Below are 13,906 nucleotides of genomic sequence, written 5' to 3'. Positions count from 1 at the left end.
TCCTTGTATTATGAAGTATGCTGTCTTAATATGGCATGGTGTGTGACTCATTAGATTCCCAGCTATGAAGAACCCGTAAATGAGGTATTTTGCTTTGCTTAGAGATACTCTAATGGTCAACAAGTTTTATTTAATATGCAAAATTACCTTTGTAAGTATCACTAAATGATGAAATAAAACATCTTCGCAATATCTGAAATGACCCTTCTTTGGACAAACGAGAAAAGGCTCAAATTATGTATTCAAATAAAGACCCACACACATAATGAAGAGAAAATCTCTAATAATTTATTGACCTTCAGTTTCACATTGTGAAAAAAAAAAATAACAGTTTTACAAAACCTCAAAATGTAGTCATAGCAAACAAGTACATATGAACATGAACATTTTCCTTCAACTTATACAGAGTTTTGTACGTGAACCACATAGTCAATAGCCAAGAGAGGGATATTATGCGGCTCTAATCACTCTTATTCAAGACAGGTGTCAAGCCCAGAGAAAAGGGGCTACACAATTCTACCAGAAGTGGAGGGCTGCCCTTTGTTATGTGTTTCTACAGCAACCAGCCCACAAAATAAGAAGAACCTTCTCTGTCTTATGCCAAGGTTTTTGTGTGTACTGTGCTGTGAATTGTATTTGCTTCAAAGTGTGGGACGTTTCACTGGGTGAGAATGGTCAAGTAGTGAGACCAAATGCCTACATCAATTCAAAGAGTGGGAGTCCAGAAAGTTCCCTGCAGGCTGGGGGCCCAACGCTTAACACGGCTCCCCCTGGCTCACACACAGTAATTAACAGAGGATTCAAGGACATACCCCAACTTTGAAACAGCTGCAGAAAATTCAACCTGCTTTCAGAAGCCACACAGTGACACATACATCTCTCTTGGCGATTTGCATCATAAACTACAGCGCTGTAACTGCTACAATATAAACGACACTAACTATGCCCGCTGGGGGACAATTAGACATTTGCATTGCTCAGAACACATCTAGGAACCCCGGGACTGACTGCTGGAAAGTACTGTGATTCTTTTCTTCCAACGGCTCATTTATTTTGGCCCAACTACAGCCCACTCATTCATGGCATGGACGGACAAGCACAATTAGTCTAAAGTACTAAGGTGGAGAGAAATGTTAAGGATTTATCTGTCATTAGACAATGCAAACACGGTCACAATGTAAAAGGTTGTTATCAGTCTTAACCCCTATTTTCTAAAATACAGCAATGTGAGAAACATCAATGAAAGCAGTTTGAGTTGCAAACTTTGGGCGTCCCCCGCACCTCAGGGGAAGCACCTATTTGAGACTAGCACTAATACCTAGGACGGCACATGCTCAGTAAACAAGCACTCCAACTAGCAAAGAATGTATTCACAACTGATTTCCAACTCTACCGGAAAACTTCTCAATAGGGGCCACTGCAGACAATTCTTTGGTGTTTTGTGGCCAAATGTGTTACTTGTGCACCAAAGAGTTTTTAAAAAGAGATCTGCCTAAGGGTGAGCACTAAAGCATACATTGTGCCAATGTGATTATTGTCTTGGCGACCTTCTAGAACTTGCTAAATCATATGGCAAGAAGAGAACCAGTTCAGGTCAAGTAAATCTGGTGATTTAATTTACATCTGTGACACTTCTGTTTTTCCCCATTAACTGTGGTTATGGCAAAGCATTCTTATAGGGTAATAAATAAATAAATAAACTTTGGACAATGCCTTTACCTGTGCCCTATATATACAGACCTATTCCATAGAATTTTCCAGGATTTCAGGATATTACACAAAGAAAAAAAAAAACTGTAAAGCAATTTGGTCCTTTCCAAATTTCAGCAGCTGAGACTGAATTCGGTAAATCAGATGGGAAGGGGGAAGAGGGCAGAAAGAAGCCTCTCCTTACCCCATCAGCACAACCAAACCCCATGAAATCCCATTAAAAGTTGGTGAGTCTGAGAAAAGTGATCTCCACGGTTTCTCTACCTCTAGGATGTCACTGAAATTTCCATTTTGTCATCCTTCCCTGTCTTGACGTTTTAAAAATCCACCCCTCCCCAACCCACCCTCCAGTTATACTCCAAATTGTAACTCAAAATTTTTCATGTTTGTGCAGCAAAGCACATCTCAACAGCCACAAAATGTGCAAAACATACAACCATTCACACACGTCCATACATGTGAAGACAGCTGTAGGCATTGTTTCAGCATGCAGGCATTGAACAATAAATAGCTATATCTATAACAAACTTCTTAACAGCCAAGGGAAAGTTTAAAGTCACTTATAAATAGAAAAGAACATCTACCAAATGGCTACCAACAAAGTCCCCATTGTTCGGAAACGTTCCTGGGGCGCAGACCCCTTAGAGATTAACGGAGAGTCCAGTGGTCCTCATTCTTCAGCCAGCTTCCCTCTTGGACCCACAGTTGGGCTCTGAATCTCCAGCAGCAGCTGGCATGGAGGCTTCAAGCTCACTCCTCAGAGAGAGGTGACAACCATTTCAAATTTTACACATAAATGGCGGAGCCCATGGAAATCAAATGCTGAATATGGTACAGCAAGGGAAAAGGTCCAGCTTTTCTCTCCCTTTGAGGGGCTGATTAACGTTGACATTAATCCACAATTACAAGACAAGGACTAGATCACAGGTTCGTTCATTCATATTTAAACCATGTGCTACTTGCACCAAAAATCCCACCCCCCTCCCTCACCCCCTTCCTTCATGTCCAGTTAGAGCATTTACAAGGTGCAGCAGATTTTATTCAAGTCTTGCAACTTCTTTTCCTTTTTTTCTCTTCATTAAACTTGGCCTTTCCAAAGCAGAAATCTCATATTATCTCATCGAGTGATAGAGTGAGCTGAAATAGAAGGAAAAGCAAAAAACAAAACAAAAAAAGCATGAAGGATTTGTATGATGCCATAGTTTTAAGATTTTTGTTATTAGCCACAAACTTGGGATGGAACTGGACAATATTGCTTCCAAAGGTCTCACATGTTGAGTAGGAACTATGCAAAGATATGTAAAGTACTTGCCTTAAATGCACACACATGTGCATGTATGCATCCCTGCTGATGGCTGGCCTGACAAAAACAGTGGTGTCTAAAGGAGGACCTTCACTTCTTTCCTAAGCATATATGTATGTTCAAATCCAAACCTGTATGTCTAGGTGCTACTATGAGTTGCTATCTTCTGCTTCCAACATTCATAAAATTTCTTTCTGTGGTTAAACAGAGCCACTGTAAAGTGATCACTAAGAGGTCAAAAGAAGGGAGATTCCTGTGCAAACCCTCACTGGCCCACGTACCATGAAAGATTCCAAATTAACTTTATTCACCACCTAGGAGGCAGACATACTAATCCTCTTATTTAAATGCATCTCTGCTATCCATTATGGCAGAAATCAGTGTCGCTTCCTTTCACACAATGATGTATCAGGTCTCAACAGCACAAGATTGGAGTTTATTCTCAAAGTTCATTAGTCCACACTTAGGTGCTGGCAGCCACGGCGTGCCTGTGCTACAGAATTTACCTACGTCAAGTATGAATATCAGTTCAAAGTGCTGTAACCACAAAGCCTGCACATTTCATAGAGTTTGTATTTCCTCACACTGCTCACCCTTCCCATTTATTTATTTCTGATTTCATCTGGGGAAATTTTGCAGAGGGCTTTTGTATCCCTATTGCTGTAACTCTAAGTACAGACAAAGGAAATTCTGGAGGGGCCACTCATGATTTGCATTGAATTCTTCCCACTTTGCTTTTGTGTGTTCGGAAGCTGATTCATTTCATGAGTTGTTTCTTCTGGTGGTTTCCTAACAGTGATTCAAGCTTTCAAGGCATTCCTTAGACTACAGTGTCACTGCCCCACCTCCACCTCCTTGTAACCTATACTTCAACGTTAGGCCAAAAGAATGTATCTTGTAATAATATAAAATTTCAAGACACTGCATATTTCAAACAGAAAAAAAAAAGATACACACCAAAAAAACAAACAAACAAACAAACAAAACCCTGTATATTCAAACAGGAAAAAAGAAGGACATGCACCAAAAAAAAAAAAAAAAAATTGAGAGCAGAAACAAAGCAAAGCAAAGCCCAAGTTAGGCTGAGGCCACACGCTATCATGAAAACAGAGGATAATCAAAGTAATTTCCTTTTTGCCCTTCCCACCCACTGATAGAGCAGCAGGAGGCAGATAAAACCTCCTTGGTGGATGAACTTTAAGACCAAGGGAAACTTTCTGTTAAACACTGTATTAATTCAGTTAGCACCTACATTTGGAGGGCAGAGGAATTTGTAGTTTGGAACTGATACCTACCTACTCAGCCCTTTAAGGCACTCCAACCCCCTTAAATGTTTTAGCACTATCTTGTGTGGTAAACTGTAGACATGTTAACCAACATTCTCCCTGTCGGAAATTCAAAGAGTGGCTTTGATCAGGCGTTTATGCAGCAAACCTGGCCCTGTCAAATTTAGTTTTTATGTGCTTGGGTCTCTCACTGGTAGCGCCGGGGGTGAAGAGGATGTTATTTTGCATATAACTTAACACTTTACTGGCTCTGTTTCCCAGGGACCAGAAGGGTATGATTCAGTTCAAATACTAGGGTAGGGTGAAGTCAAGTGTTTGCCAACATGCTCACTCTGGGCTGACAGAGAAGGGAGCAAAAATGAAGTCTAAAAACAACAAGCAGATAGTAGTCAAAGAAACCTCATTTTCCTACCACACACAAAGCTAATTCCACTGCCATGTCTCAGAGTAAGTTAAGGTCTAAACCGAATATTGAATACTTACTACACGCCAAGCACTGGGCCAGGCATTTTTGCCTCTTTTAACCCCACTCCTTTATCAATTGACCCAAGTCTGAGTTGGGACAGTCACAGGGGAATTATAGACCAAACCACTCATTTGACAGAGAAGCAATCTAAAACTCAGGAAGGTCTAGAACTTAAAACGAGGGCCAGAACACACATGTGGCTTCTCTCCCCTTTCTGCTTCAATTTCCTTACCTTGTTCCAAGGATGCCAGCCAGCCTACCCATTGTCATTTTTTATGTACCACCACCCTGGTGGCAATTTTTATGGCTCTCTGTGCAAATATACTCAGTTCTGGACTAACACCCAATTAAGTGTGCTGTTAATTGATGCTTTTTGCCTAGGAGGTTCTTTAAACCTGCTTTAGAGGTGAGTCACGCATTCATATCACAAATGAAATAACCACTTTCAGAGCATTTGTTTGTTCAAGATTACTGAGATGCCAGCAAGGCTACAAAAACCAGTTTGGTGTGAGATGCCATTAGCCCAGTTGTTCCCCAGAGGAGGTGTCTGACTGTTCCTGCTGTTTTGAAGGAGTTTCATTCCAAGAAAGTGTGACATAACTCAGAACTCTGCTAATAGTACTAAGGGAGGAAAAGATAACTGAAGAAGTGAAAAAAATAGCAAGCTGAAATGGGAGAGTGAGGCCAGGTTTAACGATGTTTCTAAATGAGCTGTAAGAGATGGGGAAAGCAAAGACCCATGAGATGAAACCCCTCTTTGCTTAGCTTGCCACTGCGCCTAGATCCCCTTTTCTCCCTTTGAAGTCCCCTTCAAAGGTGTGAAACGTACTAGGGAAAACAGAGCTAAAAGTTCCCAAGTAAATGAGTTTGTTTTCATTGTAGTTCCTCCAAAGCAGTTACTTTCTTCTCTTATTATTAGTAATAAGCCCATAAATCACCAAAACAAATCAACACATTCTGTATGTGCTGGGCTACACTTACACACGCCTAAGCGATTCCTGGGGCCAGTCCTAAAAATGCTTAGCAGCAAAGTGGCCATGAGCTTTGCGAACTCTGAACTGTGCAGACCTATCAATTATTTGAGCCGAGAGTATTATATACTCTTAAATACACAGACAACTATCATGTACTCAGTTGCATGACACAGAAATACAACTTTTGTTAGCCTTGACAATAGGGGCAGCCTGACTGATTAATTCTGAAAGGCCACAGTCAGGGAAGTTTAGGTTGCTGGGTATTATCTGCACAAATTTCTGCTATTACGTGCAACCTTTTACAAAGACAGATATATATTTATCTCTAAGGTCATAAACGCCATAAAGGGCACTTTTCTTTTTTAAGAAAAACCTTTAAATAAGCTAATAATTTTGGAGAGAATAAACTAGGAATGAATTTGAGCAATACATTTTTTAAAGCCCTATTCATTCCAGGAAGGGTTTGGGGAAGCAAAATTTGAATGTAAACGAAGTATCACCTGGGATGGCATTGGCATCATGCACGTAAAGCCCAAGTTTATTCAGTGGCAGTGCAGCATGATGCTCCAGTGCTTATGCCCAGGAGCCAGACCCCCTGTGTTGGCTTCCTGACCAGCTCCACCACTTACTAAGCTCTGCTAACTCAGGCAGCTTACCCTCCTTAATGCATGAAGTTTCTTCATCTACAAAATGAAGCTGGTAATAATTCCCCACCGGGTTATTGTGAGGATAGAATGAGATGATCCATGGGAAACACGTGGCAACGCTCCAAGGACACGTGAGGGCTCAATAAACATTAGCTGCCATTCCTAACAGAGGTCAGGGGTTCTCAACCTGGTTGTTCACTGGAATCATCAGGAAACTTCCTAAAAATACTGATGCTTGGACCCCATCCAGAACAAATGAAACGAAGTCTCTGGGATGCACAGTTTTTGAAAAGCTCTTCAGGAGATTCTGAGGCTCAGTAAAAGCTGAGAACCACTGGCTAATACCATGGGGGGGCTGAGGCTGTGATCAACACAAGTGGGTAAGTTCTGGGGGCACCAGCTGCCTTATTTTTACAGCTTTGATAGGACCTCTGCACTACCGTCTCTCACAGATCTCACCCCACGTACTGAACTTACGCAGTAGCCTAATGACATGCATACTTATATCTACAACTAAACTTCTTACCTCGTGCTCACTTTCTCTCGAGTGTACTGCATTTAAGAAGGCAGATGTTTCCAGGTGCTGACAAATGCAGTAGGAATCAGCGAGTATGGAACAGTGGTGATGCTGTTCCACACATCCAATGTTGGATCGTAGCAGTCCAAAGTCTTGCATCGCTGAATGCCAAAGTATCCTCCAACCACGTAGAGTTTGTTTCCGGAGGCCACAGCATGGCAGCTCATGCGCTTTGCTGTCACATCTCCTACCTTGGTCCACTGGTAAGTCTCACTGTTGAATTTATAAGCAGAGCAGGCAGAGAACTCTGTATCGCCCCCCATAATAAAAATCTGGTTCCCCAGCACAGCTGCGGCTGTGTAACGCCAGGGCTGGGGACAGGTGGCAGGTACAGTCCACCTGTTTTCACACTGATCATAACACTGAACCTTGGGGAGCTTGTCATGACTGACGCTGGTACCTCCGAAAGCAAACAACTTGAGTTTGGCACTCACTACTGCGGCGTTGCTAACGCCTTCTCGGAGTGGGGCTACCATGGTCCACTTGTTGGTTGTGGGGTCATAATGTTCTACCTGCTTTAGAGAGACTGAGGGGGAGGCCGGGAGGCAGCCAGTTGCGGCCGTGTGCCCCCCAACCACATACAGGCAGTGCTTCAGTTCAGCAGAGCCATGGCCAAACCTGGCCACCAGCATGGGGGCAGCTTTGGACCACTCCTCGTGCAGGGTATCATAAACCCAGACATCTTTCGAGACCCCATTTTCAGACCCCCGCCCCCCGGTAATGTACACTTTACAGCCAATCGCACATGCACTGAACTCTTTTCTTGGGCTGGGAATGTCAGCCTTGGGAATGATTTCTTTGGCCTTCTGGTCTACCAGATATAGCTTATCACACATGAAGGTCTGTCCTCCCAGAAGGAAGAGGGCATGGCCGGTTTTCCGAGGTCGGGCACAGAGGCTGGTTACCACACCATCATTCTGCAGGATTTTCAGTTTGCACCTGATGGCCTCTTCCACAATTTCTTTACTCTTTCTCTGCTTGGTGATGAGTTCCTCCATGGCCACGTTCTCCATGAGATAGATGGCTGGCAGAAGTGCCAGCCTTACTGTCTGCAACAGTTCTGGGAGGTAGCAATAGCGCTTCTTCAGGTCATAGCTGATCCAGTTAATTGCAGACTCATACACAAGCCTTTCATCTTCTGTCTCCAGCTCTTCACTGGACAAGAGTTGCACTACCATGTCCTGGGGCAGCTGGAGGAAATCTTCATTCTTCCTGATGGTTTGGAAGTTGCTGAGACACATTCTCCAGGACAGCTCGTACAGCTTGGTGCACTGGTGCGCATCAGACAGCAGCAGCATGCCCAGGCAGTTGGTGGGATGCAGGTTCTTTTCCAGGAACTCTGCACATGCATCCCGGATGTCTTGAAACTCCAGCATGTCACCAGCTTCCAGGAGTGATTCTGCATTTTCTTCATTGATGATGACCCGAGAAGAGTACGCATAGTCAAGTAGCAGCTCCAAGACTTCTGGGTGGATCGAATTGTCAAAGTTGACCTCACTGTCCTGGCTCTCTTTCAGGCCACCACTAAACATGGCCTCAAAGTAGCGGCTGCATGCAGCCAGGACTGCCCTGTGGCAAGGGAAGGTCCTATTTCCGGCATGGAGAAGGACATCAGTGAAGAGACGCTGCTGGCGTAAAAGATTCAGGTGAGTGAGGACGCTGTCAGCGTAGGAGGACTTGTGAAACAGATAGATGTTAATGGAGCCGCTGCTGGCCCTGGACTTGCGGTTCTCATGCACGCTGACTGACATTTTGCTTCCACTCCTAAAAATAATAATAATAATAATACATTGAAAATTATGCTCCTGACGTTCAGAACAGCAGAACAAAAGCAACAATGGTTTGGGGCAAAAACCAGAACACTTTGTTGTTGACCATGCCACTTACTATTCTAGAATAGTGTATGGCTGTTCCAGGACAAAGCCAGAGACAACTACCCAGAAGGAAAGCTATTCACCGGAATACTGTTGAGCTATTTGAACTCTGTACTGTTTAAAAAAAAAAAAATCACTGCATAAAAAGCAGGTTCATCTCGGAAAACCTGACTGCCAACTTTCAGGCCATTGAAGTCTTTTAGAATGTAAGTCAGCAAAAGCCAGAAGTGATGTCTCATTCTCACGGCTCCCTGTCCTAGTCTAGCTGATTCACTGCGGGCCACTTCAAATGTCAGGTCTCCTGCTCTCATAATGCCAGAGAATGGGTACCGGCTTTCATGCCCCATGCAACATAAAGCCATGCGTAAAACAAACACCTAATAATTAATTCTATTAAGAATTCCTTTGGTAAGATCCAATCTCCCAGCACATACAGTAAATGGGAAATGTAAGACCAACTTCTGCAATGATCAGACCTTTATTTAAATGTTACAGATTAATGTATTTCATTTTATACGTGTGTTTGAGACCAAGTCTTACTCTGTCACCCGGGCTTGAGTGCAGTGGTGCAATCACAGTTCATCGCAGGTTCGAACTCCTGGACTCAACTGATCCTCCTGCCTCGGCCTTCCAAGTAGCTGGCACTAAATGTGCGCACCACCAAACCCAGATAATTTTTTGTATTTTTTTTTATTTTTTATTTTTTGTAGAGACAGGGTCTCGAACTCCTGGCCTCACCGGATCCTCCTGCCTCAGCCTCCCAATTTAAAGATTAATTTCTAACCAGAAAGCTCTACCACTGAAGACTCCTAAAAGCATCCCAATTTGAACATAACCATATATTGATCAGCAGGCTTTAGTCAAAACACAGAATAAATTCTGGCCATAATCACTGACTACCTGTCTTGCTCTGGATAGCCTCCCATGTGAGGATTTGTCACATAAGCAGAAGAATATTTTGAGTAGCATACTCATGGCTGCTGTTTTCTGTTCTCCTACTTTATATCAATTTTTGGGAAACCAGTTGCAAGAACAAAAGATTCACCCCTGTCTTTTGATTAAATAGTGCATCACCAAGACTGCACTGTTCCTATACCTGCAAATGCTGGTACCTGCAGAGAGGGTGTTCAAAATGCAAACACTGCTTTATTTCAATCAAAAAATACGTGTGTATGTGTGTGTGTGTGTGCGTGCGTTATTTTGCCAGCTGTTATTAATTTAGGGCCACCCCAGAATTTATTTGCCGCTACAGTGCTTTCACTTGGTATCTAAACTGAAATTATGGCAGAATCGAATGCTATCATTTGGTTTTCTTCAGTAAGAAAACAGTAGGGTAGCGACATAGGAAATCTCTGTCATCCATCTTCAAAAACTGAATCACACGCCTTCATCTTTTTCTTTTATATTACCCCTCCGTTACTTCAAAGGAATGAAGTCCTCAAGAACCTGCCTACCCAAGGATTCCTAAAGAAGCTGTTTATCCCGCTGTTTATCCCCAGAGGGTAATCGTGTGGCTGGTTACAGTATCTGTTCCAGACACAGCCAGCCAGTCCTTAGAACACAGCTGAAACTGTTTCCTTTAACCATTCAGATATTTTTTACATTTATATTCTAAGAATTATTAATAAATGCAAATCAATGGTTTGCCACAGATTCATGGGCTAAAATACTAACCTGCCACCTACCCAACCAGATGTGAACCCCACTGTGAGACACCACAGCAAACCACAAAGGCAGGGGCATGACACATAAATGCCTCATACCATTAGGTGATGCAAATGGTTTTCCTTTCTTTTTGGAATGTAACTTTTTATTCCTGGAAGAAAGGAAGCAACAAAGTCCTAGAGCTCCAGTGTTAGGAAGTCTTTACAAAGCACCTAGTACCCTCCGCAGTGACTTGGGATATGAAAAATGGTGAGGAGCCAGCCTCACTCCCACCTCAAGCTAAGCTTCTACTCTCTCCTCCAGTCTAACCAATGCCCAGTGTTCTGGAGAATGACCACATAAACCTATGGGAATGCACCAAGTTTCCAAAGGGTTAAAACACTCATTTGCATTCTCAACGCTCCACCACTGTAGTTGTTATTTTAATTAGTACATTCAATCTGAAGTATTTGGAGGAAGATGTTAAGCCTAAACCTCAAAAGACTGTCTACATACTCCTATGAAGCAGCCGCCTCTCAGGCTAAGAGCAAATGCTGCCCTGACTGAAGGAAGAATGAGGCTCCCTGCAACTAAGTGCACAGGCACCAAAATGCTTGCACATTGAGCTAGAATCATGCTGGGCCCAGAACACATTTCCCTGAACATTGGATTCAGGATGGTGCAAAACAACATTCACAACCAGACTTACTTACACCTAGGAAAACAATTTGTTGAGAAGACCTCAGGACATAGGATGTACATCTCTCTGCATCCTGTGTTTATGCTCCTGTATGTTCCAGGTTAGCGCATCAAGCCAGAAGGAAGAGCCTAGCCTGTCATCTTGGATACCATCCAGATGGAAAAGCAAGTCACAGTCAAAATCACAATCAACATTCTTGCAACAATGTTTGATTAAAATAAAAAGTAAACTTGGAAACCCAAGGGGAAATAATTGCTTTCTGGTTTAAAGCTGTGCAAACATCAAAGTATCAGCAGAAACCATGTATACAAGTCACTGAACACACCTTCAACATAAAATGAATCATCTTTCCAGCATTTTTAAGCCCCCAGAGAAATCACATTTGCATGCCAAGTAAGTGGCCAAGAAAACGCACACATATACTTAACCTGCGTCTACAAATAAGACAGGGAAAAGGGCTGCTATTACTGTGAACATCAAAAAGGCTTCAGTTACAGTAACTTCAGTTCACTTCATGCTCCTAATTCAGGCTCTCTGCTTCCAATGCTTAGCACCCCGCACGCTTCTCCAGGTTTTGAACCTGATCTCAATCCAATCAAAAGAGAAACTAGGCAGATTTTTTTTTCTGGACATTTATATTGCCGGTAACAATAGAACATTATAAAGATCTTGTTAACAAAAATAGCTTCTTGCCGGAGTCTTTTTATTAACACTTGCAACGCTATTTAAGAGGCTGGCCGTGCCTCCGACACCAGACTGCATGTGGATAAACTCAGTGTTTCATCTCCACCCCGCCCACCGATTCCTATCCTTTGTAACTAATAATGTTACTCGACAGATAAAGAAACTAGTTTTTCAGAAAGCAGTTTTCATTCATTCTCTGTAGATATTTCCGCCGCAGTGAACATGCCCGCACTAAGGCTGTCTGTGCGTGGCCCCAACTTTCCTCCGAGCCTAGGAGGGTGCAACGTGGGCCAACCATCCCGCGCGCTCTTCCCTGGAGGCTGAGGGGAGAGACACAACGCGACATTCACCCCCAGGAAAGAGCTGCTTTCCGCGGAGGAGGGAGGCTCACTGTATCCTTAGTTCGGCTCCTCGCTTCCCCAGCGGCTCGCCCTGGACATTGCACCGCGGAGGGGAGGCCGGTCGACCCCTCCGGCGATGCCCGGCTTCTGCCTGCTGTGGGAGGGCAGCGGAGGGCACCATGTTCTCCTCACCGAGAACAGCTCCCCTTGGCCTAAGTTGAAGCGCCCGGCTGCCCGGAGCACGCTCACCCCTCGCGAATACACTCCTGCAGCCGAAGCAGCCCCTGAAGCCCGCAGCGCCTGCAACAGGTCCGGGGCAGTGGGGGAAACTTACAGCAGTGGCGACTGGCCGCAACGCACAACTGAGTTCTAGCGTCGGTCACGGGCGGGGGGCGACGAACCGATCGCTCAGCCCCGGGGAGTGGTGGCGAATGCCCGGGCGTAAGGAGCGCGCAAGGAGCGCCGGCCGGGGAGAGGACTGCTCGCCGAACGCTGGCTCGCGGACCGGCTACCGCTGGCGTTTGCCTCCGCCTCTCGTCCCCACGCCGCGGACCCCGTGCCCAGGACCCGCAGAGCGTCTCCCAGAGCGCGTCTCCGGAGCGGAGAGCAAGCCTGCCACTGCAGCCGCCGCAGAAGGAGGTAGGTTGTGCGCTCGGGGGAGGGAGCTAGAAAGCGTTGATTGCGCCGGCGGCAGCCAGGCGTCTGGACTCTCCACAGCGCCACCGCCGCACCGCCTCCTCTCCGGCTGCCAGAGCAGTCTGCGCCCCGCCGCCGCGCGCCCCGCTATAAGTGGCGCGGCGGGGAGGGGAGGGGGCGCGTATGCAAAGAGAGCGACACCGGGGGAGGGAGGAAGCGCATTTGCGTGGCCCGCGGCGTAGGAGGAGGAAGAGGAGGAGAAGGAGTGGGAGGAGGAGAAGAGCTGGGGAAGAGCGTGTCGGGGGAGTTAATCGAGAGAGGAAGCGGGAGAGGGGGGCTGCGGGGAGTGCCGAGAGACAAAGCGGACGCGCTCTCTCAGCCGCTGGCAGCTGCAACCTGGGGAACCGAAAATAAAATAAGTTTTCCCGAGTCCAAGTGTTGGCGCTTCTCTGGGCCAGCCTGGTTAATGGACAGCCCCGGATCTGAGGGACCCACCTCAGGGGAGCGCAGCCCGAGGCTGTGAGCTCGGTGATGCCAGAGTCCGCAAGATGCTCTGGAAAGGGCCGCAAGGGGCGAGCTGGGTATCCCCAAGACGGGCCCTGGGCACGGGGCACAGATAGCGCCTTGGGTAAGACACTTAGAGTGGGGAGAGATAGTGGCAATGGAAGGGCAAAAGTCTGGACGCTTTGGGGACACTTGGGTTGAGCAAGCCAGGAGGTTTAACTTCCTTGCTGGCAGAGAGCCAAAGAGACTCCAGCCCCAGGCATTTCCCATGTGTCCTTCCCTCCCACTCCCCAGCGGGTGCGGCACCCGTGGCTGGACTCTGCCCTAAGCCAGGCGACTGCGGCGGCAGCCCGGGCGCTGTCCTGCGGGAAGCGCACCACGTGCTTTTCAGCCAATCGCCGCGGCCGCTTGATTCAAAGTGAACTCCTCAAAGCAGCAGCCACGCCGCCTCCTCTCCTAGAGATAAAGCCTCCGTCACCCTCTTCTGCTTTTGATCGCTCGCTGGTGTTTGTTTGGAGTTCAGTAAAGAAATGGCCCAGCGTACACACGTTTAATATAGC

At 45.7% G+C, this 13,906-nt stretch overlaps 1 protein-coding gene across 1 annotated transcript; it reads right to left on the bottom strand.

Moving 5' to 3' along the window:
• Positions 1-266: 266 nt before the first annotated feature.
• ENC1 (ectodermal-neural cortex 1) lies at positions 267-13,667 on the bottom strand. Its single transcript, XM_032278459.1, has 3 exons — positions 12,541-13,667; positions 6,913-8,727; positions 267-2,847 (listed from the first exon to the last, which is right to left on the bottom strand). Exon 2 carries the CDS (start codon positions 8,712-8,714, stop codon positions 6,945-6,947), a length of 1,770 nt encoding a protein of 589 aa, XP_032134350.1. The 5' UTR covers positions 8,715-8,727; positions 12,541-13,667; the 3' UTR covers positions 267-2,847; positions 6,913-6,944.
• Between the last annotated feature and the right edge of the window lie 239 nt (positions 13,668-13,906).

The sequence above is a fragment of the Sapajus apella genome, unplaced genomic scaffold (genome assembly GCF_009761245.1).
Source record: "Sapajus apella isolate SASKATOON/1434 unplaced genomic scaffold, GSC_monkey_1.0 scaffold1, whole genome shotgun sequence".
Lineage (NCBI taxonomy): Eukaryota > Metazoa > Chordata > Mammalia > Primates > Cebidae > Sapajus > Sapajus apella.
The sequence above is the reverse complement of the archived record's forward strand: the minus strand, read 5'-3'. Positions and strand labels throughout refer to the sequence as shown.